The 21,926-nt window shown below is 42.6% G+C and overlaps 1 protein-coding gene across 4 annotated transcripts in view; it reads left to right on the top strand.

Annotated features, from left to right (window-relative positions):
* Window positions 1-21,926, top strand: part of Znf385b (zinc finger protein 385B) — a 306,268-nt gene that overhangs the window by 17,700 nt on the left and 266,642 nt on the right. Inside the window, exons 2-3 of one of the 4 annotated variants that reach the window (XM_029537103.1) lie at window positions 363-371; window positions 11,288-11,416. The exons of 2 other annotated variants lie outside the window; for them this stretch is intronic. In XM_029537103.1, the coding sequence (XP_029392963.1) occupies window positions 363-371; window positions 11,288-11,416 (138 nt within the window). Of the gene's footprint in view, window positions 1-362; window positions 372-10,062; window positions 11,417-21,926 lie in introns of those variants that run through there. One more of the 4 variants, XM_029537098.1, reaches the window with a different exon arrangement.

The following is a 21,926-nucleotide window of genomic DNA, read 5'->3' as shown; positions in this document are numbered from 1 at the left end:
GAGAGAGAGAGAGAGAGAGAGAGAGAGAGAGAGAGAGAGAGAGAGAGAGAGAGAGAGAGAGAGAGAGAGAGAGAAACATGGCAATGAGTAATTCATCTCACTCCAATGCCCTTGTCCTTTGAGTCAGCAGCAGGATCCTTGCCAGACAGAGCAACAAACACATTTTTTGTGTTGTTCACTCTGTCCTTAAGGAATGTTTGTGCCTGCCACGGAGAATCATATTGCCTGAGGGGTTTGGTGGGAGCCGGCTTTGTTCTGGGTCTTTTGAGATCTACTTTCCTCAGAATGGGAAAGACTTCGCTGCTCGGGAGTTGTTTCCAATCTTGCCCTAGGCAGGGCTTTACCTCAGATGATGTTTAAAGATAAGAAAGGTCGGGCCAGGAGCCTGCTTGGTGGCAAGGGACAAATACCCAGATGAGATCAGAGCTATGCTGCAGCTGGAGGTGATCATGGGAAGGCTGGCACCTACCCTTGCCCTAGAGACTGCGAGGTGGGCGTTCAAGGTTGCTCTTGCTGTGTTCAACAGCGGCCAAAAGCAGCACAGGGAGGACGGTGCCCTACTTGGCTTCCAGGTTATGGTCCACCATTAAGGGATGCCAAATGGGGAGAGCAAGGTAAGTTACCTGGAGACAGGAACTGAGGTGGAGAGCAGAGACAAACCTCTGCTTGCTGCCTTGCTTCCCCTGGCTTGCTCAGCAGCTACCCTTCTTATACAGCCTATTGCCCCGGGATGGCACTCGCTGCAGAGGGCTAGACAAGTTTGTGTGCTCCAAGTAGACAGGGCTAGTAGAACACACTCACGTGAGACTCCATATCAACTAGCAATTAAGAAAATGGCTCATGGCCACGGCCATTGGGCAATCTGATCTAGGCAGTCCCTCAGCTGAGGTCCCTCTTTCTAGGTCACCCTACCTTTGCATCACATTGACAGTTGAAATGAATTCTGACAGTGGGTGCAATTCCACTTGCATTATTTTGCGGGAAGTAAAGGCTGGAGAGGCAGGCCCTTTTTCTGACATCACAGACTCAAGGCCGGAAGTCTTCCCTGCAACCGGGTCATCTCTCAGTGCTTGATGCAATGAACTAGACGCAAAGAATGTCAAGAGGTCAGGGGACCACGTCAGCTGACATTTGACTCTTCCTGTTGGTTACTGACGCAGTGGTTCGTTTTCCTCTCTCATCTGCAACGTCCGAAAAGAATTTCTAATCTTTGTGTAAGGTTGACACCCTAAGGCTAAAAGTAAGTCAGTCGTGCAAGGGAAGCGGCCAGAGAGAGCAAATGTTTAGAATGTCAAAGTTGAGAACAGGCTTGGCACCTCTGAAAGGGAGAGATGGACTTGGAACAGAGAGGTACAAACAGTTGAAGTTTGAAAAGACGGGCAGAGACCTTAACACATTTCCACCCCCTTAAATATGATTTTCATATAATCCCCATTCCCTGGGTCAGAACAGTGTGTTGGGCTCAGGCAGGTTTTTCTTGCAGACTCTGCATGTTCACGAGTGGGTGGCCACCAGTGGTGTCATGTATACGTCTGGGCAACTGGTGCCATCAGTAGCCAAGCTCATTCTGACCACCAGCCTCTGCTTTGGGGCTGCTTAGACCCTTCTTCTCCAGAGAGCATGGCAGAGGAACACGGTGAGTCAGGAGGAGTGAGGCTGCTGGGGTGGCTTGGGTCAGAGCCGGTCAGGCCCAGAGCAGCCCAAGTTGGTGATGGAAAATGACCCTACCTACGTTCTGCAAGAGGCACCTTTCCCTTGTCCTTCGGGAGTGTGTGTACGAGTGTGTGTGCACATTCACTGAAACTGTAGCTCACTGGTTGGGCTGTATGGACTGCTCGGGGAGCTCCAGGGATACTCCTGTCTGACCTTCAGCAAGGCTACGATTACAGGAGTGTGCTGCCATATGCAGCCCTTTCAGGCTGTCAGACAAGTGCCGGGTTTCCTTTTACCAGACGGAGTCATTCTGGGTCAGGAGAAGGTGAGTGACAAAACCCTCCTTTGCAGTAGGGGTTTCCGGTGAAACGTTGTGAAACTTTGTGTCTGTGCACCCCCAGGTTTGATTGGCACCCCCAGGATTGATTCTCATTCTCTCTCTCTCTCTCTCTCTCTCTCTCTCTCTCTCTCTCTCTCTCTCTCTCTCTCTCTCTCTCTCTCTCTCTCTCTCTCTCTCTCTCTCTCTCTCTCTCTCTCTCTCAATGCTACAGCCCAATATCAGCCCCTGCCTCCTCCCAGTATCCCCTCACACAAGTCCTCTCCCCTACTCTACCTTCCACTTCTCTTTGAGAAGGGGAAGCCCCCTTCTGGTTGTCATTCCCCCCACTATCCCTCCTCTCTGCATATCAAGTTATTAGGGGACTAGGCACTTCCTCTCCTACTGAGACTAGTCAAGGCTGTCCATTTAGGGGCACAGAGTCCACAGGCAGGCAGGCAGGCAACAGATTCAGGGACAGCCCCTCCTCCAGTTGTTGGGGCATGAAAACCAATCTGTTTTTCTGTTACATATGTGCAAGGGACCTAGGTCCAGTCCATGCTTGCTTTTCAGTTGGTGATTCAATCTCTGGGAGCTCTCAAGGGTCTAGGTTAGTTGACTCTTTTGGTCTTCCTATGGAGTCACTGTCCTCTTTGAGTCTGTCAGTCCTCCCAACTCTTCCATAATCCTCCCTGATCTCCATCTAATATTTGGCTGTGGGTCTCTGCATCTCCTTCTGTTGGCTGCTGGGTGGAGCCTCTCAGATGACAGTTATATAGGTTCCTGTCTGCAAGCATATCAGAGTATCATTAAAAGTGTCAAGGACTGGCTTTTGCCCATGGGGTGGGTCTCAATATGGAGCAGTCATTGGTTGGTCATTCCCTTTGTCTCTGCTCCATCTTTGTCCATGAACATCTTGTAGGCAGGATATGTTTATGGGTAGAAGGTTTGTGGGTGGGTTGCTGTAATTATCACTCCCTTGGGAGTCTTGCCTGGCTATAGGAAGTGTCCATTTACGGATCCATATCCCCTGCTGCTAGGAGTCTCTCGCCCACATAGACCCTACGAGCCCCCCCCCAGCCCCAGTTCTGTGGCACACCCCAAAGATTGTATTCCTCCACCAACCACTGATTTCTCCCCTGCTCTCCCTATATATGATCTTCCAGCCCCCATCCCACTCCCCTCCCCAACCCTCCTTATTCCCAGTCTCTCTTTCCATGGACCTCCCATATCTATTTTTTTTCCTCTTTTGAGAAATATTCAACCATCCTCCCTTGGGTCGTCCTTGTTTTTTGGCTCCTTTGGGTCTGTTGATTACAGCGTGGCTTTTCTGAATTTTATGGGTAAAATCTACTTATAAGTTAGTATATACCATGAATGTTCTTTTGGGTGTGGGTTACCTCACTCAGGATGATATTTTCTAGTCCCATCCATTTGCCTATGAAATTCATAATGTCCTTGTTTTTAATGGTTATGTAGTATTCCATTGTGTAAATAACTGGATGTCTGTATGTAGAAGAATGCAGATAGGTCCATATTTATCACCCTGTACAAAATCCAAGTCCAAATGGATCAAAGACCTCAATGTAAAACTGGATACACTAAATCTAAAAGTACAGAAAGTGGGGAATAACCTTGAACTCCTCTGTACAGGAGACAACTTCCTAAATAGAACATCAGTGCCTCAGGCACTAAGGTCAAGGATCAACAAATGGGACCTCATTAAGCCGAAATGCTTAGGACACCATAAATTGTATAAAATGCCATCCTACAGACTGGGAAAATATCTTCACTAACCCTACATCTGACAGAGGCTAATATCCAAAATTTATAAAGAACTCAAGAAGTTAGATACAGTAACCCAATTACAAAATGGGGTACAGAGCTCAACAGAGGGATCCCTAATGGCCAAGAAGCACCTAAAGAAATGTTCAATGTCTTTAGTCATCAGAGAAATGCAAATCACAATGACTCTGAGATTCTATCTTACACCTGTCAGAATGGCTAAGATTAAAAAACTCAAGTGGTATCACAGGCTGGCAAGGACACTGAGCAAGGGGAACACTCTTCCACTGCTGGTGGGAGTGCAAACTTGTACAACCACTTTGGAAAGCAATTTGAAAGTTTTTATATATATATGAAATAGTTCTACCTCAAGACCCAGCTGTACCACTCCTAGACATATATTTAAAAGATGCTCCACCACCACACAAAGACACTTGCTCCACTATGTTTATAGCAGCTTTATTCATAATGGACAGAAATTGAAAAAAAACCCTAGATGTCCTTCAGCTGAAGAATGAATAAGGAATATGTGGTTCATTTATCCCAAGGATTCTTGGTTTTTCTTTCAAACTCTTCCCTTATTTTATTCCTATTCTACGTTTTAAAAAGTGCTATTACCAGAGACTACCCCATCCGGGAATCCATCCCATCATCAGCCACCAAACCTGATACTAATGCTCATGCCAGCAAGATTCTGCTGAAGGGACCCTGATATTGCGGCCTCTTGTGAGGCTATGCCAGTGCCTGGCAAACACCGAAATGGATGCTCACAGCCAGCTATTGGATGGAACACAGGGTCCCCAATGGAGGAGCTAGAGAAAGTACCCAAGGAACTGAAGGGGGCTGCAACCCTGTAGGTGGAACAACAATATGAACTAACCAGTACACCCTGAGCTTGTGTCTCTAGCTGCATATGTAGCAGAAGATGGCCTAATCGGCCATCACTGGGAAGAGGGGCCCCTTGGTCTTGCAAACTTTATATGACCCAGCACAAGGGAAGGCCTGGGCCAAGTAGTGGGAGTGGGTGGGTAGGGGAGCAGGGGCGGGGGGGGGGTTTAGGGAACTTTCGGGATAGCATTTGAAATGTAAATAAAGATAATAATAATAATAATAATAATAATAATAATAATAATAATAATAATAATAATAATAATAAAGTGCTATTAAAGAGCTTGTGGGGGTGAGACACTGCATTGGACACTATGACCAGTAAAATGTGCGTGGGAGGTGGAATGGGTGCGTGGGAGGTCTCTGACTCTCATCTTGCATCTCATGTAGACTTAAGATGCTAAATTTATATATCCTCACATGCATTTTACCAGACCTTAAAGATTTACCAGACCTGAGATTTAAACTTTAAGCTTGAAGTTGCAATGACACAGAATTACCACACGATGGTGCCCAAAGTCTATAGAAAGTGACTTATTCCCAAAGGTGGGTGGAACTTCTTTCTGTTAATGAGTTTGGAAAAGGAGGTGCCACACAAAAGGATGAGTGTTGTGTGTGGATATGCACACAGAGGCAGAAACACGTTTACAGACTTTGTAAGTATTTTTATATGCGCTAGGAAATCTACAGGGGAGTCTTTTGTGTGTTGTTGGGGAAGTGGAAGGAAAGCTAGTTCTCCAGTTTGGGAGAATAAAGATATCTGTTTAAATGATCTGTTCTCACCTCTCTTATGGAGAAATATTACAGGGAGATTGAAAATGTCTAAGTTTGTGTGCTCCAAGCAGACGGGGCTAGTAGAACACACTCACGTGAGACTCCCAATAGCTTTTTACCTTCCTCCCTCCCCATTTCTTCTCTTTTAAAAGGATCCTGACACGAGTCTCATTATATAGCCCAGGACAGCCTCTAACATAATCCTCCTGCCTCCAACTCCCTAGTGCAGTCTTCACAGGTGTGTTCTATACCGTGTTCTGTTGGTTTTCTTTTTCATTTATTATTATTTTATTTTATGTGTATGGGTGTTTTGCCTGTATATATGTTTTTGCACCTTGTGTGTGCCTATTGCCCATAGAGGCCAGAAGAGGATGCCGGCTCCCCTGGAACTGGAATTACAGATGGTCGTGAGCCACTGTGTGGGTGCTGGGAATGGAACCTGGTCCTTTGGCAGAGCAGCCAGTGTTCTTCACTGCTGAGTCATCTCCTGCCCTGATTAGATTTTTGCCAAGATGAAAATATAACAAATAATTGAAGAAGTTATCAGTTTCATTTTAGTGTGAGGCAGGTGGCTAAACTAGTTTTAATGTACTTTCACCCTAAAAAGACTTTTTTCTTATAATAATGATCATGCAGTTTTGTTGTTGAGCAGGGCCTAGTAGTTTTCATGACACGATAGACTTTAGAGGGGACACCCCCTCGCCCGCACTTGGGCTTTTGAGACTAGACAGGAGCACACGAACATCTCTTAGTCTCTTACCGTTTTTCCTAGATCCTAATGAGAGAACCAGGAACTATCTCTCACTGATGTGAACTCAGAAGGTGACACACACCACCGGAAATGTTGTAGATTTTCTGAGTCTTTGTCTCACCTGTACCGGTGACTGTTTAATTTTGAAGTATTTTACAAAATCCTGACTATATTCAAGCGAGGATGCTATTGCTGGCTCGTGTTTGTCTACCCAGACATATTTAATTGCGAGTCCTACAGAAGAGATTACTGGGGTTGGGGGTCTTATTAATGAGAGCCCTTTGGAAATAGGATGCAGGCTGAAGTTGTGACCCCAGTTCCCCCAGATGCTTCACCTTTGAGATCCCTCGCCAGTTTGGATGATGTCCCAAATTTAGAACTACCAGTTAGGTAGACTTGAAATCATCATAAAACAGCTCCACATTTGTACAGGTGGTTAAAATGGTAAACAAAGGTGCTAATTATGTAACTGCAAGATCCTACAGCATGAATACACACAGGATTGTAAATAGAAAAGTTTAAAAGAATTAAAAGGACTGTTTGGCGTTATTTTCAGTTAAGGAGTTAAATGTGTAGGGTGCTTTGGGCTATGAACTCTCATGTATATTTTATTTTCTAAAACATAAGGGCTGTCTAGTATCAAGTATCAATTTTTTAAATTTTTAAAAATAAATAGCAACACTTTTCTGTGTGAACATCAAGTCTCAGGCCATCAGAGCAAGCATTGAGTGGTGAGTGTTTTGAATCATCAAAAGGTATTTTTAAAGCCCCGATGCCTTCTTGAAAAATAAATGTTATCACTTTTAAAATGATCTAGGACGAAAGGCTTTGGGTAGCTGGCTCAATGGCGATGTAAAATTAATGAGCTCACTCTCTGCCATGGGACCCATGTATTGTCACCCAGACTGACTTACTCTTTCACACTGATGTTCTGCTTTCATACCCTAACAGCGTCAAGGGAAGGAGGCTGCCTCAGTTAGAAATCCCTGTGGCATGTTCCAGCCGGCCGGCAGTGGCGTTGGTGGTTGGCTTTGTCTTTTCTGGGAGCTGGTTCTTGGGCCAGCTGTGAGGTACATTAGTTCTCAGCAGATGAAGAGTCTGGAGGAGCTGTGCGGGCTGGTTGTTGCATGTTTTATGGGCTGAGTATAGCAGCGTTCATGGTGTGTTGACCCACTTTATTTCCAGAGGTCACTCTTATGAGCCTGCTTTGTTAGTCCGTAGACCGTTGTCCTATCGATGCTGGGAGTTCACCTATTCCTGTATGAACATGCCTTAGAAGTATATGTCAGGAGAGAATGACCTTTAGGTGAGGATGTTTGCACTTTGATTCTGTGTTTCACATCACCCAGGAAAGCCAGTTACTTTTACAAGTTAAAATTACTTTATCAAACCATCTAAATTTCACTCTGGTAGCTAAAGAGAGAATATGGACTCATGTCAAAACAAAAAACACAAAACACCAGAAAAATGTGGTTTTCTCCTTCCCTTATAAAATGACTCTACAATCATGTTCCAGGGTTTACAACTAGACCCTCAACCCCAAAGGACTTCTGTTCACACCCCTCCCCTCTGGAATTCCCCACCAGAGCAAACCTAGTTCCCAAAAGGTGACTAGAAAATGTTCTAAGACAGTGGCTAGTGTTCTGTAGGATCAAAGCATTAAGTGAAATTCAAGCTCTGCTGTGCTAAAGGTCTGAACTAGGCTTACTTTTGAACATACATTATTCAAGGTACTGGAGAGATGGCTCAGTGGTTAAGAGCACTAGCTGCTCTTCCAGAGGACCCTGCACTCACATGGTGACTCACAGTGATCTGTCACTCCAGTTCCAAGAGATCCAACATCCTCTTGTGGTTTTCTTGGACACAAGGCACACACAGGGTGTATAGATACACATGCAGGCAAAAACAAACAAACAAACAAAACAAAAACAAACAAAAAACCAACAAAAACCAAAAAAACCATAGTAGAGCAAATAAGTACTACCATAGTAGACACAAATGAGATAGAAAGTTAACAGTGTCCCATGTGATGAGATTCTAGATAAGTTGTGTGGAGGTACAATGAGAAAAGAGTTAGAAAAGCATAAAACCCAATGTTTTATACTCATGCTGAAAATGCATTCTTCCTTTTACTAGTTCTTTTTGACTTTAATGTAGTGGGACTGGAGAGATGGCTTGGCACGGAAGAGTGCTTGATCTCCTAGCAGAAGGATCTAATTCCATATTCCCAGCATCCAGGTAAAAAGCTAGGCATGGATGCGCTTGCCTATGACCCCAGCACTGGTTAGACACAGACAAATCCTGAGAGTTTGCTGTCCAGCCAGCCTAACCCAGGGCACACATTTCTACTTCAGCGAGAGACCTCAAGGCAACAACGTTGAAAGTCATAGAGAGCACCTAGTGTCCTACTTTGACCTTCCCATAACCTGCACACAAACACACACACACACACACACACACACACACACACACACACACACACACTCTGACCTTATACCAAGTAACCAGTGGGTGGTTGATATTATGGGTGGGGTTTGTCATTGCTCAGTAATCCTGGATGGCTGCTTCTTGCCTGAGGTCCCCACGTCCTAGTTTTGTCACCCTGTATTACTGCCACCTTTTTGCTCAGCTTTGTACCTCAGACTTCCTAGGGTCTTCCCTTTTGTGCCTGTCCTGCTAAAGGTCCTCTGCTCTCCCCAGTCTTTTAGTTATGCAAGACAAGTCCTGCTTAGGTACCACTTTCCAAGCCTGAGCTTTTAAGCAGAAAGCCTTTACTGTGTAAATCTTGCAACCTGAGAACTTCCAGAAACCAGGGAGTTTCATAATTCATACTGATGGGAAAATTGGCCTGAACTGATCTGAGGTTAATTGTCATGTTTACTTATTCTGTCTTATATGAATATGCATATTTTGCTACAGAAATGTTAGTGTGTCTGATTAGGGTTACTGATCCAGATTTGCAGGATATGCCATGCCAGTCATTTATGGTATAAATGGAGGGTCACCTTCCAGAAATAAAAAAATATTGGTATCTGAAATGCATCACAAAGTAGATGTTTTATAAAAGCAAACTGAATACATTACATACCAATGTTTTTGATTCTTTGATTTTCATTTTATGTGTATATTTGAATACCTTCATGTCTGTATGAACACCATGTATATGTTTGGTGCCCTTGGAATCCAGAAGAGGGCATCTTGGAATTGGAGTTACAGGAGGTTGTAGGCCACCGTATGGATGCTAAGCATGGAAGCCAGGTCTTCTGCAGCAGAAGCACATGCTGTAAACCTCTTGAGCCATCTCTCCAGGTCCATAGTGTTAACTGTTATCCAATTGCTAGCCATCTTTGTTTGCAGTAATAATGGAAGAATATTCAGAAACAGCCTTCCACGTAGTATTTTTCAAGATGACACTTGTATTAGTATCTGGGGGAGAGAATGGTAGGGAAGAAAGGGAGGAGGAGGAAGCAAGAAATACAAGGTTATTGAGTGGTTGGGAAATCTGTGGTGTTCAGGATCATGGTCTCATGATACATTCAGCTATTGTCTTAGGGTCTTCACAAAATAAATGGAATTTAAGAGGCAATAATAATTGCAAAGGGCAGTAGTGCCTGGCTCTGTGCGTTCATATACACGCCGGGCCCATGTCTACACATGTATGCCTGTATGCTATCTCCACAAAAGAGTTTACCTACTGGTATGTCGGGAATGAACCCTGCATCTAGAGACAGAGTGAGGAGCCCTAGTGGGAGTGGCTTGTCGGATATTGCTCCAAAATGCTGTCATGCAGATGCACCTTACACCTAGTGCTCAGTTTTACACAGGCGCTGTAGATTGCACACCCCCACCGTTAAAAGCATCCTGGAGGCAGTCACATTGCTAGCACCGGTCTAGTCCTTCACAGATTCTCAAGTCAAAATATGGCTTTACTGCAAGCATCCTGATCTGCTCCACCCTTACAGACTCAGTGAGAACCTGAAGCCTGGTGTAAACACTGGCACAGAACCCTAAGTGTGTCCTTTGTGAGTGCAGCCGTTAGGAATGGCTTCAGGGCTATCTCGGTGATCTATGGCGGATGTTTTGTGTCCCGTTTTTGCTTTCCACTTGGCATGAACACATCAGAGCTATGGATTTTGCTACCAAATTACTGTTCCTTTCAGGGTTACCATATGCCTTGTAATGAGAACATCAGCTGGCTCTTGCATCTTATTTGTTAGTAAACAAAAGAGGAAGAATAATCTAAGAAGGTAAACATTTAAATTTGGGGTTGGCCAGAAGTGGGATATATGGGTCTAATGAGCCTATATGCTTTTTTCTTTTACTATAAGTGAAGTTTTGACATTGCAAATATACTGTCTTTTATATGGTCATTCTTTTTGTCACACAGAATACATTTACATTTTAGGCTGTGTAAGAACTTACAGTTAAACTGCTAGCAGATTGTTCTGGTGCTAGCACAGCTATGCACATTTTGCTTGTCACCTTAATTCACTAAGGGCACTTAAGAGTTAAAGGATATTTAACTTGCTTCTTAATAGACATTGTCAAATATATGGAAAAATTTCATCATAATTGTCATAGGCTCTAGTGACTTCATTTGTGAATGAAGAAGTCCTGGGAACCTATAGCTGTTTTGATTTTTTTGCAGCCTTAGTGCCTAGGGCTCATGCTAGAGACTAGTGATTTCTTCCCTCTACCCTGCTTATTGTTGAAAAGCCAGAGCTATTTTTAACATTCACACAATTTTGAAAGACGATTCTTCATTCCACAAGGTTTGTTGCTAAATCTGTGGAGCCTTTCATAATTACATCCTTTTTGTGGTTTGCTTGAATTTGATCACAGTGGCTGATTTCATGCATTGATAATGAAGGCTTAGGTTGCCTGTTTCTCGGCACAAATCCACCTCCGACGCGTACGTTGACAGTGCTGCTGGTTTCAGCACGCGTAGAGATCCAGATTGAAACTGCTGCTCTGCTTTCTTAACAAATGACTCAGAGCGCGTTCGTCCTTCCCTAAGATGCTGCCAGCGTGTAAAGGATTTTCAATGAGAGTGAAATAAGCCAGCCACGGGAAGGTTCTGAGCGGCACTGATGTAGTGTGGGGCTGTCACGGATAATCAGGCTGGAGCCAAGTCCCGGTAGCACCGTACATCACGCTGGCCGCATCCTGGAAGTTTTGTTTATCCAACTTGGTTGCTTGTGAAGCTGCTGAAATCCCTGCCAGGATGTGGAGTGGACTTCCCAGCAGAGGTGAGCATCTTTTATTCTAAAACTTGGGTGCTGGGGTCTGGGAATGCCAGGAACAGATTCTTTTAACCGTTGTTCTGAATCCTGTGGAGTCATCACTGGCGATTATTATATCGTGCTGGCACTTCGGAAGGGGAAAATTGAAGAGCAAACAGAACAGCCTTTAATTTTATTGGGAAGTAACTCTCTTGAATGGGTGTGATAAGCATTCTTTTTCCCCCTGTACTAGCTGTGTGCCGGGGACATCTTACCAGCAGGTGACTTCCTCTGCATTTTAAACATTCAGAACAAGTCAGTGATATGCGATTTGCCATCATTACCGAAAGTAGGCAATTAGCAGTGTTATTATGTGTTTCAGGTATATGAAAAAAAAAAAAAGGCTGTAAACCAAATATGTTCTGCAGAGTCTTTGACATGAAAAATATGTAGGAGGAAACAAATCATGTTTACAAGGTAGCTGAGAAAGTGAGAGCAACGGCTTGCATACTGTAGATGACACCTTGTTAAGTCTGACATTATTAATAATTAAAAGTTATGACCTGTCATGCAGTGGACAGCCTGCAGTAATTGGTTTCTAGTGATGGTATGCTGACCAAGGGGGGAAAATGAACAGTATTTCTTTATGGAGCATGCATGAACTAGATGTGATATTTTAGTGTAGCATATTTTATCATTTAAAATGTAACCTTCGCTGGTGCTCACCTGGGAAAGTTAAATGACCAGATAATCATGCTCAGAATATTTCTGATATAACATTTCAAGTATGGGGTACTGGAAGGCCGGTAAGATAAGGGCAGGATCAAAGTCAGCCTCCTGCCAAAGATCCTATTGCCTAGGTTCTGCTCTACTGTAAGTTTATGTGATCAGAGCTGTTTCCATATAAGAAAAGGAGCGTGCATGTTGTGTTGTATTCAGATAGCATTATGCATATTATGCGCTGGGCGTGTTAGGAGCACAGAGAAATCTGTTCCTATTGATTGGAGGCTAACATGGCACATGGGATTTGAGCATAGATGTGAGTGTGCTTTTCTTGCTAAATGTACTTGAGGCTGCTGTTTATGCTTTGCAGCTTTCAAGTTATAGATGACTGTATGCTCCTTCGAAGACTCGGGAAGCCAGCATATGTAAAGCTTGGCTAAGCAGTCACATCAGGAGCAAACCATTTGTGCTCACCAATCTGTCTCGGCAAGTCCCAGGGCCACTATCTTGCTAGAAGCCACTGTGTGCTTTTAAAGGCATGAAATGAGTTTTATACCAAGCACATGGTTTCTCATTTAGCGACTCTTTTTTATGGTACTGGTCAACTGATGGTCCACTACCAGGATTTTGGTGTTCTGCCAAAGCTGATTGTGTGTGCTAACGTGTCTGTATAGTTAAGAAAAGCAAGAAGACAGGTGTGTGTGTGTGGGGGGGGCGGGGAGCCCAGTGATACCCTCAAGAAGACAAGCTTATTAATTTTGCTTTAGAGACATTGCCATTTCTCTCAAGTTCTTTATGCTGTTTTATCCAGGACCCACTGGTCAGAAGTTGCTGACATGGTCCAGCCCTGGACATAGCTGTGCCCTGCAGTGTACAGTATCTGTCCCCTCATTGCAATGCATATGTAGAAACCACTCTACTGGGCCTGACTGTGTTTTGCAATTCATCATGATGCCTCCCCTGCTTCTCTGCTAATGCATGCTAAAGCCCTGTTACAGGCAGTCAGAAGCGTTTGCACATCTCATATTTATGTAAACAACCAATAGTTGGTTGCATGCGTATGTACTCAGAGCAGGGTGAGTTCAGGCATCAAATTGAAACTGTCCGAAGAGGCATTAAAATTTTTGGAAAAATAGCTTCTGTCATGAAAAGACCTGATCTTGAAATTTCAAAAACAATTTTTTGTTTGCTTTCATGGATGTCAGTAGATGAAATGAATGTGCTGTCCTTGGGCTTTTCTTTCCATCAGAAGGTAATGCTTGTTGAGAGTTTTGAATCAGAGGTGACCCCAAACTATCAAGATATTTAAGGGAATGGTGTGTTCTTGTTATTGTTCTTAGTAATAAGAATAATGATTTCTTAGAGTGTTTGTTCTCTGCATGGTGTAGCAGGCGTCCAGGTGGACTGAGATGTGTATATATTGAAATGTTGATAATGGGTTTTTTCCTCTTGCGTGGTCTGAAAGACCTTTTGAGACCTTTAATTTCATCACTTTTTCCTTCTTTTCCTTCTCAGATCTTTGCCTAGGTTAAGTGATCACAGGCAATTAGAGATTCAGGATAAGCTATCTCTCCAGATGGCTCGGCAGTTAAGAGTATGTACTGCTCTTATAGAGGACCTGAACTCAGTTCTCAGTAACCATGTTAGGTAGCTCACAACTGCTGGCAACTGTAGGACATCTGTGCATGTAGTGTTCACACACACACACACACACACACACACACACACACACACGAGAGAGAGAGAGAGAGAGAGAGAGAGAGAGAGAGAGAGAGAGAGATCTAAAAAGTAATTTAAGATAACAATGGTGTTGTTGTTAGAATGCCAGGATGTGATACATGCCGTTTGCATCAGAAGGCAATCTGGCTTTAGCTAAGCATAATTGTAAAGACCTTTGATTCCTTTTGGGAGTCTCCAGTCATCATCGCATTGTACAGTGGACTTTGTTTTAGAAATAAATCACATTTATCACCCCAAAGCCCAGAAAACTAATTGTGTTTGTGGGTTGAGAATTAGAAGGTGATCAGATAACTGACATTTTTCTCTTGAAATTCTAGATGATGCTATGTGTATACTCAATGAAAGCCTTGATGGTATGTCAGAATTCTCTAGAATAGTGGGATTTGTCATATTACACACAGTGAAGAAAATCCACTCGAGGGAAGCAGGAGTTAACTTGTCATATCTGCCTCAATCTCGCCAGCAATTTCTCTTTCTCGGCAATAGAATTTGGGGAGTCCTGAGGAAGTGACCTCTGACAGCTCTTACTTTTGTATCAGAGGTCAACAACCTGGACTTGTTTGTTAGGTGATTTTTTAAAAAAACGATTACTTCTGTAATGTAGCCCATGGGGGTAAAGCTGGTTTAATTGAGAACATGACTAGTTCGTAGGACCTTCCCACTTCCCAATGGTCTGGATAATTGATGGAGTTTGCAATTTGTTTTGAGGTATGTTGCTGAGGTAGATGTGGATTAATGAGAGCGTGCCAATGTTCAGTCTTTTCATTGACTTTCTTTTCCTTACTTCCCAATAATGAACGAGGAAGATCTTGTCTTCAGTTGCTACATTTAGCAAGTAAAAACACAAAGGGCTTCTAGTTAAACTTTAAATTTAGCTAAAAATAGTAATAATTTTAACTATTATTATGTTGCATGTGTCACTTGGGTGGTGGGTATTCTAAAACTGATTGCTGTTTAGCTGACTCCAAGTTTGGCTAACCCTGGGCCTCCCTACCTGCTTTCCCGGCAAGAGGCTGTCTCTAGGTGACAGCCTATGAACTTGGTTCTTACAGAAGCCAACACAGAGGCTCTCTGTTCCTGCAAAAGCAATCCATTTCTGCTTTTGGATTTTATACCTAAACATGCCTGCTGTTAAGTTACCATTTGAGAAACTTAAAATGGGTAAAAATAGTGCTGTAGAATGGAAATAATGAGTATGTGAAGGCTTCCTATAATTACTAAAATAAATCAATAACAGCAGAACAATAAATAATAGCTGCCAGCGACATTTCAAATAAACGAGGATTATACAATTAGCTTCCAATTGTTATCCCTTGTCATTTAAAACATTTTCAAGACTTCATCAGATTTGAAATATTTATAAATTAGTTTTTCTTGGTTGTATTTAGTATGCTTAATAAAAGTTTTCTCCCATAATTCCCTCTGCTCTACCACTCCATCTGGTCCTTATTTAAATGTTTTTTTTCTGACTAATCTTGGGACTCACTAATCTTGTTTGGCTCCCATGGCTTCCTTAGAAAGGCCAAGAGGCTTACGGGCTTTATGTGCCAGAAAAGCTTGAACTGACTATAGCAAGGTAAAGTAGAAGAGAGAGTATGTGTGTCCACTGTACATGCCCTGGGATGGCACAATGTTTTGGCAGTTGATATTGACTTACTGCAATAACTTTATAACATTTATATGTAATTGTACGTATGCTAATCTGCTGACCCAAACCCCACCCTTACCCTGAGCTATCTCAACTTTCGCCTTACTAGAACTCATCAAGACCATTGTGTCTTGGCTGTCCTGTTCTGAGACTCTCCCTCCACCTAAGGACGTACTGAGAAGTGCTCTGCTCACAGAACCTCTGACTTGCCTTCCCTCTCTCTTCTCTCACGTTCTCATACCCACCATCTTTTTTGTAAATAGTCCCAACAGGAGTAAATATATACCAATGTATAATTTAATTCTCAAAGCCAAAACAAAACAAAACAAAACCAAACAAGAGGAGTGAATTTCACACACACTGATAGTTTTGCTTTATTTTGCTCACCAGGATACTTAATAATTGATAAGTTGATTTAGGGTGAGAAGACATGTGGGGAATTTCCTTAACCTTTCTGTTTGTGATTAATAGCCAGCCTCAGTTTTGTCTGTGTCAGTCATGTGATGTGTCAGACTGAGGAACCCATTTTTTTGTTTCTGGTAAGTGCACTTGACCTGAGGTTTTAAAATGAAAGCCTGCTCCTATGGTGACAAAGTATTGTTGAGTCAGCCATCTCTGTTTTAACTGAAAGGTTGCCCATCAGCCATCAGTTTATTCCTCCATATCTTTTAACATGGGAAGACACATTTTCATTACTTTATTTAATTATACCTATTAGCAATATATGCTTCTTTCAGTCTGCTTACTTTTATTTCCAAGTATAAATATAACTTTTGCTTCCCCCATTAACCTGTTTTTCACCCTCTCCCAATTTTCTAGCCAATACTGTTACTATGTTATGCATCCTTTTTCTAACCGTTTAAAAGGATATTTGTGGTCTTTTCTAGTATCTAAACTATGCTCTTTAGGAAAAGGTTCTCTCTTTACCTTAAACACTCCTTTCCTCTCTAGAGCCTCTTCAGTAACCACCTACACACACAGCAGGTTTAGCCAACATCAGATTCTTAGGAACACATTTTATTGTTGTCTTTATTCAATGGAACATGTGTGATAAGGGGTGTAAATTATGGGACTTGGTAAATAGCAATAGTAACACTACAACCATAGCTATAGTTATAGTTGGCCGCATAGCATGTTTGTTAAAGCAAATGACCGGCATGAATTCACGATCCACTCTCAATCATTGAATATCTACTGGTGTTTTTTCATTTGAAAGTAGAGAGGTGCTGATGAGGTCAAGATCTTAGTTTAAAACTAAAACCACCCAAAATTCTCATGTTGGAAGTGCGATCCCTAGTGTCAACAGTGTGGAATAGTGGGGTCCGTGGCAGGTTTTTTAGCTCATAAGCACTCCACCCTCAGGAATGGAGTAACACCATCATCATGAACAGGATGGCGAGTCTGTAAGTCTGACCTCTTGCCTTCTACAGCAAAAAGATCCTTGTCAAATACAGCCCTTGATCTTGGCCTTCTCGTTCTCTGGGACTGTAAGATGTGAATGTTGGCTCTTTATAAATTATCTGTCTTAGCTGTTCTGTTAGACCAGCACAAAATGGACTAAGACTGTGAGGTTGAGGGAATCCTTAAGTTTCTAGAGTTTAGCAGACTCATGTCTTCTGATCCCCTTTAGGAAGTCTGTAAACCACCAGGGCACTCAGCCAAATGTCTTGTTGATGAGATTTCAAACATGGTATTGATCAGTGATTGTTATAGAGCTATGGTAATGCTAGTACCAGAGAGGTTTTTGTGTAGTTATTTGGTTTTGTTTTCTGAGACAAACCAGTGTCATTTTTAGAAGAAATATCTTCTAGAAGCTTCCCTGTCTTCTGGCAAAACCAGGAAAACAAACAAAAACTATCCCTTCTTTGATAAAGATTTTTTTTGGAGGGCTTTGGAAAAGGACAGGATTAACAAGATTCAGAAATGAAGCCACAGTAGCTTCTTTTTGCCAACAGTTTTCTGTGCTTTATATATTATGTGATAGGTAAAATTCCATTAGACTTTTGTCTAACTGGAACTTTTGGAGTTTGTGTATTTAAGTATACAATGGACAAAGTGAGATTTCATCATCCACATCATTGGCGTTTACATTTTTCCTATTCATGGAAAGTATAGAGTGGTGGCTGTCATTTCTACTAGGAGTTCTGAAATGGCTGTGGATCATTCTTTTTTTTTTTTTTTTTTCTTCAAGACAGGGTCTCTCTTTGTAGACCAGGCTGGCCTCGAACTCAGAAATCTGCCTGCCTCTGCCTCCCAAGTGCTGGGATTAAAGGCGTGTGCCACCATGCCCAGCTGGATCATTCTTTAATAGAGATAGCGTGGAAATAGTCTATTAATACAGATCCAGGTTCAACTATAACAGGTTTAACCAACATGAGATTCCTAGCAACAAATTTTATTGTATCTATTCAATGGAATATGTGTGATAATGGGTGTAAATTTTAGGATTTAGTAAATAACAATAGTAATAGTTAATGTTCAAGCTAATGTTATACCCTGCCCTCTATACATTTAACTCCTTAGTCTTTTTACCTTTATAATGGAGTTCTAGGGAAACTGAACTGAAGCTAAGCCAACCCCCACCCAGATAGTCACTCAGCAGCTCAGCTGAGATTTTAAATTCCTCCAGGGGCACCAGAATAAAAGTTTTGAAGAAGACCCTAGAACAGCTTTCAGTAGGAGAGTCCACAACACCAGGTGACAAAGATTTTAGTAGGTTTGTAACTGGTTGAACACCTTACAAGCTCAGTGTACCTGGCCCCTATGATCTTAGAGTGAAGTGCCCTAATTTGTGATTGAGTTCAGACCCTTGTGACCTGGTCATTAAATTTTTCATGTTATCCAACAATGATAAAGATAAATAGAAAAGCACAAGCAATTTCACTGCTTATCTGCAGGCTGCCTTGCACACTGAATGATCAGGTGCTGGAGGCACAACCATAGAATCACAACTTCACGTTCTCAAACGCTCCTGCTCTGCAGCTTTAGTTGGAACCGCATGAACCTCAGTTAAGAGGAACTGAAGGGGCAGTAATGATGAAATAGGTGGATCTGGGTGAAAAGCATGCTATGATTGCCATATGCCCCCACAATCTTGAATGAAGGGTGTGGTGATTAGATTTAGAACCACGTAGGAGATTAGATCAGAGAGGCACATCTGCGTGGGTGTCCATGAGTTGTTTCCAGAGAGCATTACCTAAGTGGGGAAGATTCACCCTGAATGTGGCTAGTCCGAGCCCATGGAATGAGGGGACAGAGAGCAAAGACGAGAGGTGGGAAAAGCTTGCTTAGAGCCACCCTTCCTGCCTCTCTGCTTCCTGGCTGGCCACTAAGTGAACGGCTCTCCTTGGACGGATTCCTGATTTCATGGGTTCTACTCAAATGCATGCAGCCAAGCAACCTCAGAAATCATAGGTCAAAAGAAATAGTCCTTCTTTGATCTGTTTCTGTCATGAATCTGTCAAAGGGATGTAAAAGGTACCTTCTATAGCATCTTCTATGGCATCTCTGGTATCACCACCGAGAAGAAAGGACAGAGTGATGCCTTGGGGAGTCAGCTGCTCTTAATTCTTCATTCTTTCCCAACTGTTACTCCACTTGTTGCCTGCCATGATCCTGAGAATAGAGAAAGTAGGATTTGCTCACTGCACTGATGATAAATTAGCATAATAAATACAGTAGTGATTACAGTGCATGGCTACATATATATATGACTTTGACACACACAAACGCACACTCTTCTTAGCTTCCATATATCACACATCAGCTTCTTCTGCTGAGTCCAGATGCAGTTTGGCCGTCTGCATATGCAACAGTGGATGCCATAATCAATTCAGTAGTTTGAACTTAGAAGGGCACTGTATGGAAAGTGAACATGGTCAGTGAGCTTCACTTATTCCACAGAAAAGGTGTAAAGCCTTTGCAGGTAGGAGGCCAGCTCAGGTGGTGATTTAAAGCTGAAGGAGCAGGCTTACCCGTCAGTGGCATTAACACTGGCATCACATTTTATCACATCTGACTGGGAAAGGGGCTTCCTGTGCAGTGTAATTAACCATCCTTGACACACCTCATGCTAAAGGGCACGCTTATTTAGCATGGTGTAACAAATCCAGTACTTAGCAGGAATCACCATGGATTAAAAGTTTAATGGTTCTGTGACTTGGAAGAGGAACAAGGGCAGAAGAGGTAAGTTTGTACTTCGATTTGCTAATTAGAAGAAAACCAAAAAAAAAAAAAACAAAAAAACAAAAAAAAAACCTGCTGTCACATAATTGGAGGAAATATGTGCTCAGTTTTATCTTTTAGTCAGACTTGTAAAGCCCTTGAAGCTATCAATGTAGACAATTTATAAATTATTCTTTCTTTTATTTTAATAAGTAGATTATAATCACTGATCTAATATATGTATACCTAACACAACTGTTAGTTCTTAGTTATTGTTGCTACTGATGATTTTTGTTGACCAATGAATCATATTCGTCTTCCTTTTATCATATCTATCAGAAGAAGGATGGCAAAGCCATCCTCTGGTCCTTGTGTGGGGGGTGTTGCTAGTGTGTGCACAAAATGTCCACCATAGCTTTCCCCCCTGCCCCACACTCACAGCCTGAAGAGAGCCCCTCTACAGAGACTGCTTCCACCAAGACGAGCTAAATCGGTCTCCTTGATCCAGCTGCATGCCATCAGCTCTGCCTCCATCTTTGTTTGTGTGAAAGAACCTTGCCTCCCTGTTTGGCTGTAGATACTAATCATGCTCAGCCTATTGTGCCATGTCTCCTGCAGAGAGCCCTGGTCTACCCATCTGACCTCAGCTTTTTGTGTGTCTGCCTGTCTGTTTTTTTTTGTATCACTGCCTAGCCAAATGTGTCTCTGGGGATCAAGTAAGGACTCAGCAAAGTGGCATCTTGAAAAGGGACTGGGACAAGGGTGTGGCCTCAGGCTTTGGGGAAGTCTCATAGTTAGAGGAGAAAGGCTGCCAAGAGGAGCAGGCTGATGCAGAGAAAGAGGAGGAAGTAAAAAGAGAAGAGGAAGTGAAGACAGGAGGACACAGGGGAAAGGAGAGAAGCCAGGAAACAGGCGAGGGAGGGGGAGGGGCGGTTCTAGGGCCTCAGCTCTTAGGGAAGCCAATGATGAGTTTGTCTTCCTTGGAAGTAATAGGAGGAAAATTGAGTACTGGATACAGGGCTGAGAGCCCAGGCCACCTGATTCCAGCTTTCTGTCCCCATGTCCATCTGTCATTTCTTTTATCCCCTTGCCACCCTGTCAGGTCCAAGTCCCTAAATCTATGCCAGGACATGACACTACATATCATTTTTAAAGCCATCTGTCTCATATCCTAGACTCTTAGTGTCTTGAGATCAGTGACCTGGTCCTTCAAATATGTGGCCCTGACTACACAATCTGGACATAACAAGTGATCCAGTCAAAACACTGACTAAGGCAGTGGTTCTCAGCCGTCCTAATGCTGTAGTCTTTTAATACAGTCCCTCATGTTGTGGTGACCCCTGACCATAAAATTATTTTCATTGCTGCTTCATAAACGTAATTTTGCTACTGTTATGAGTCGTAATGTAAATATCTATATTTTCCATTGGTCTTGTTTGATGCTCCCAAGGGGCATGACCCACAGATTGAGAACCACTGGATTTAAGGCTAAAGCCCATGCATACAGGACCTGTAAATATTACTGAAGAACTTAGCACATTATTTCATAGTGTTGTTTTTTTTTAACAAGATTTACTCTCTCCTTTTTGTGTGTGCCTGTGTACGCGTCTGGGTATATGTAGAGGCCAGAGGCCACCATTGCCTGTCTTCCTTATTCATTCCCTGCCTTATTTTATGATTCAGGGTCTATTTAGCTGGCAATGTGTTACTTAGGTTAGGCTGGCTGGCAAATCTCTGGGTCCTTCTGTCTCAGCCTCTCCAGCTCGGGGATTACGGGTACATGCCAGTACACCCTGCTTTTACACAAGTGTTGGGGCTCGGACTCAGGTCACAGTATCTGTGTAGCTAGCACTCTGCTGAGCCTTCTCCCTAGCCCCAAGACAAAAGTTATAGTAAAATGTCATTTTTATTAGTTTTAAAAATGAGTAAGACCAAATACTATACAATCATGAATATAAGAACTCCATTGTTGATAGAATCTAGATTGGTTCACACAGTTGTAGGGTAATGTGACAATAACTATCAAAATGTTAACTTTATACATTGCACTGCTAGGTTTAGTCAACAACATGCATGAACTCATAGGTATACAAAGGCATAAAACAAAACAATTCCATTTTATGTGTATATGTATGCATACACATGTGGAATATTACTATAATATTGCATGGAGTGGGAAATATAGAGAGAGAATACTTAAGTGGTTGCCAACTTATCCTGAAGAAGAAATGAGCAAATGTTTATGCATCCCAGATGGGACTC

Source organism: Mus pahari, chromosome 3 (assembly GCF_900095145.1).
Source record: "Mus pahari chromosome 3, PAHARI_EIJ_v1.1, whole genome shotgun sequence".
NCBI lineage: Eukaryota > Metazoa > Chordata > Mammalia > Rodentia > Muridae > Mus > Mus pahari.
This window is presented reverse-complemented; position numbering and strand designations above follow the sequence as displayed.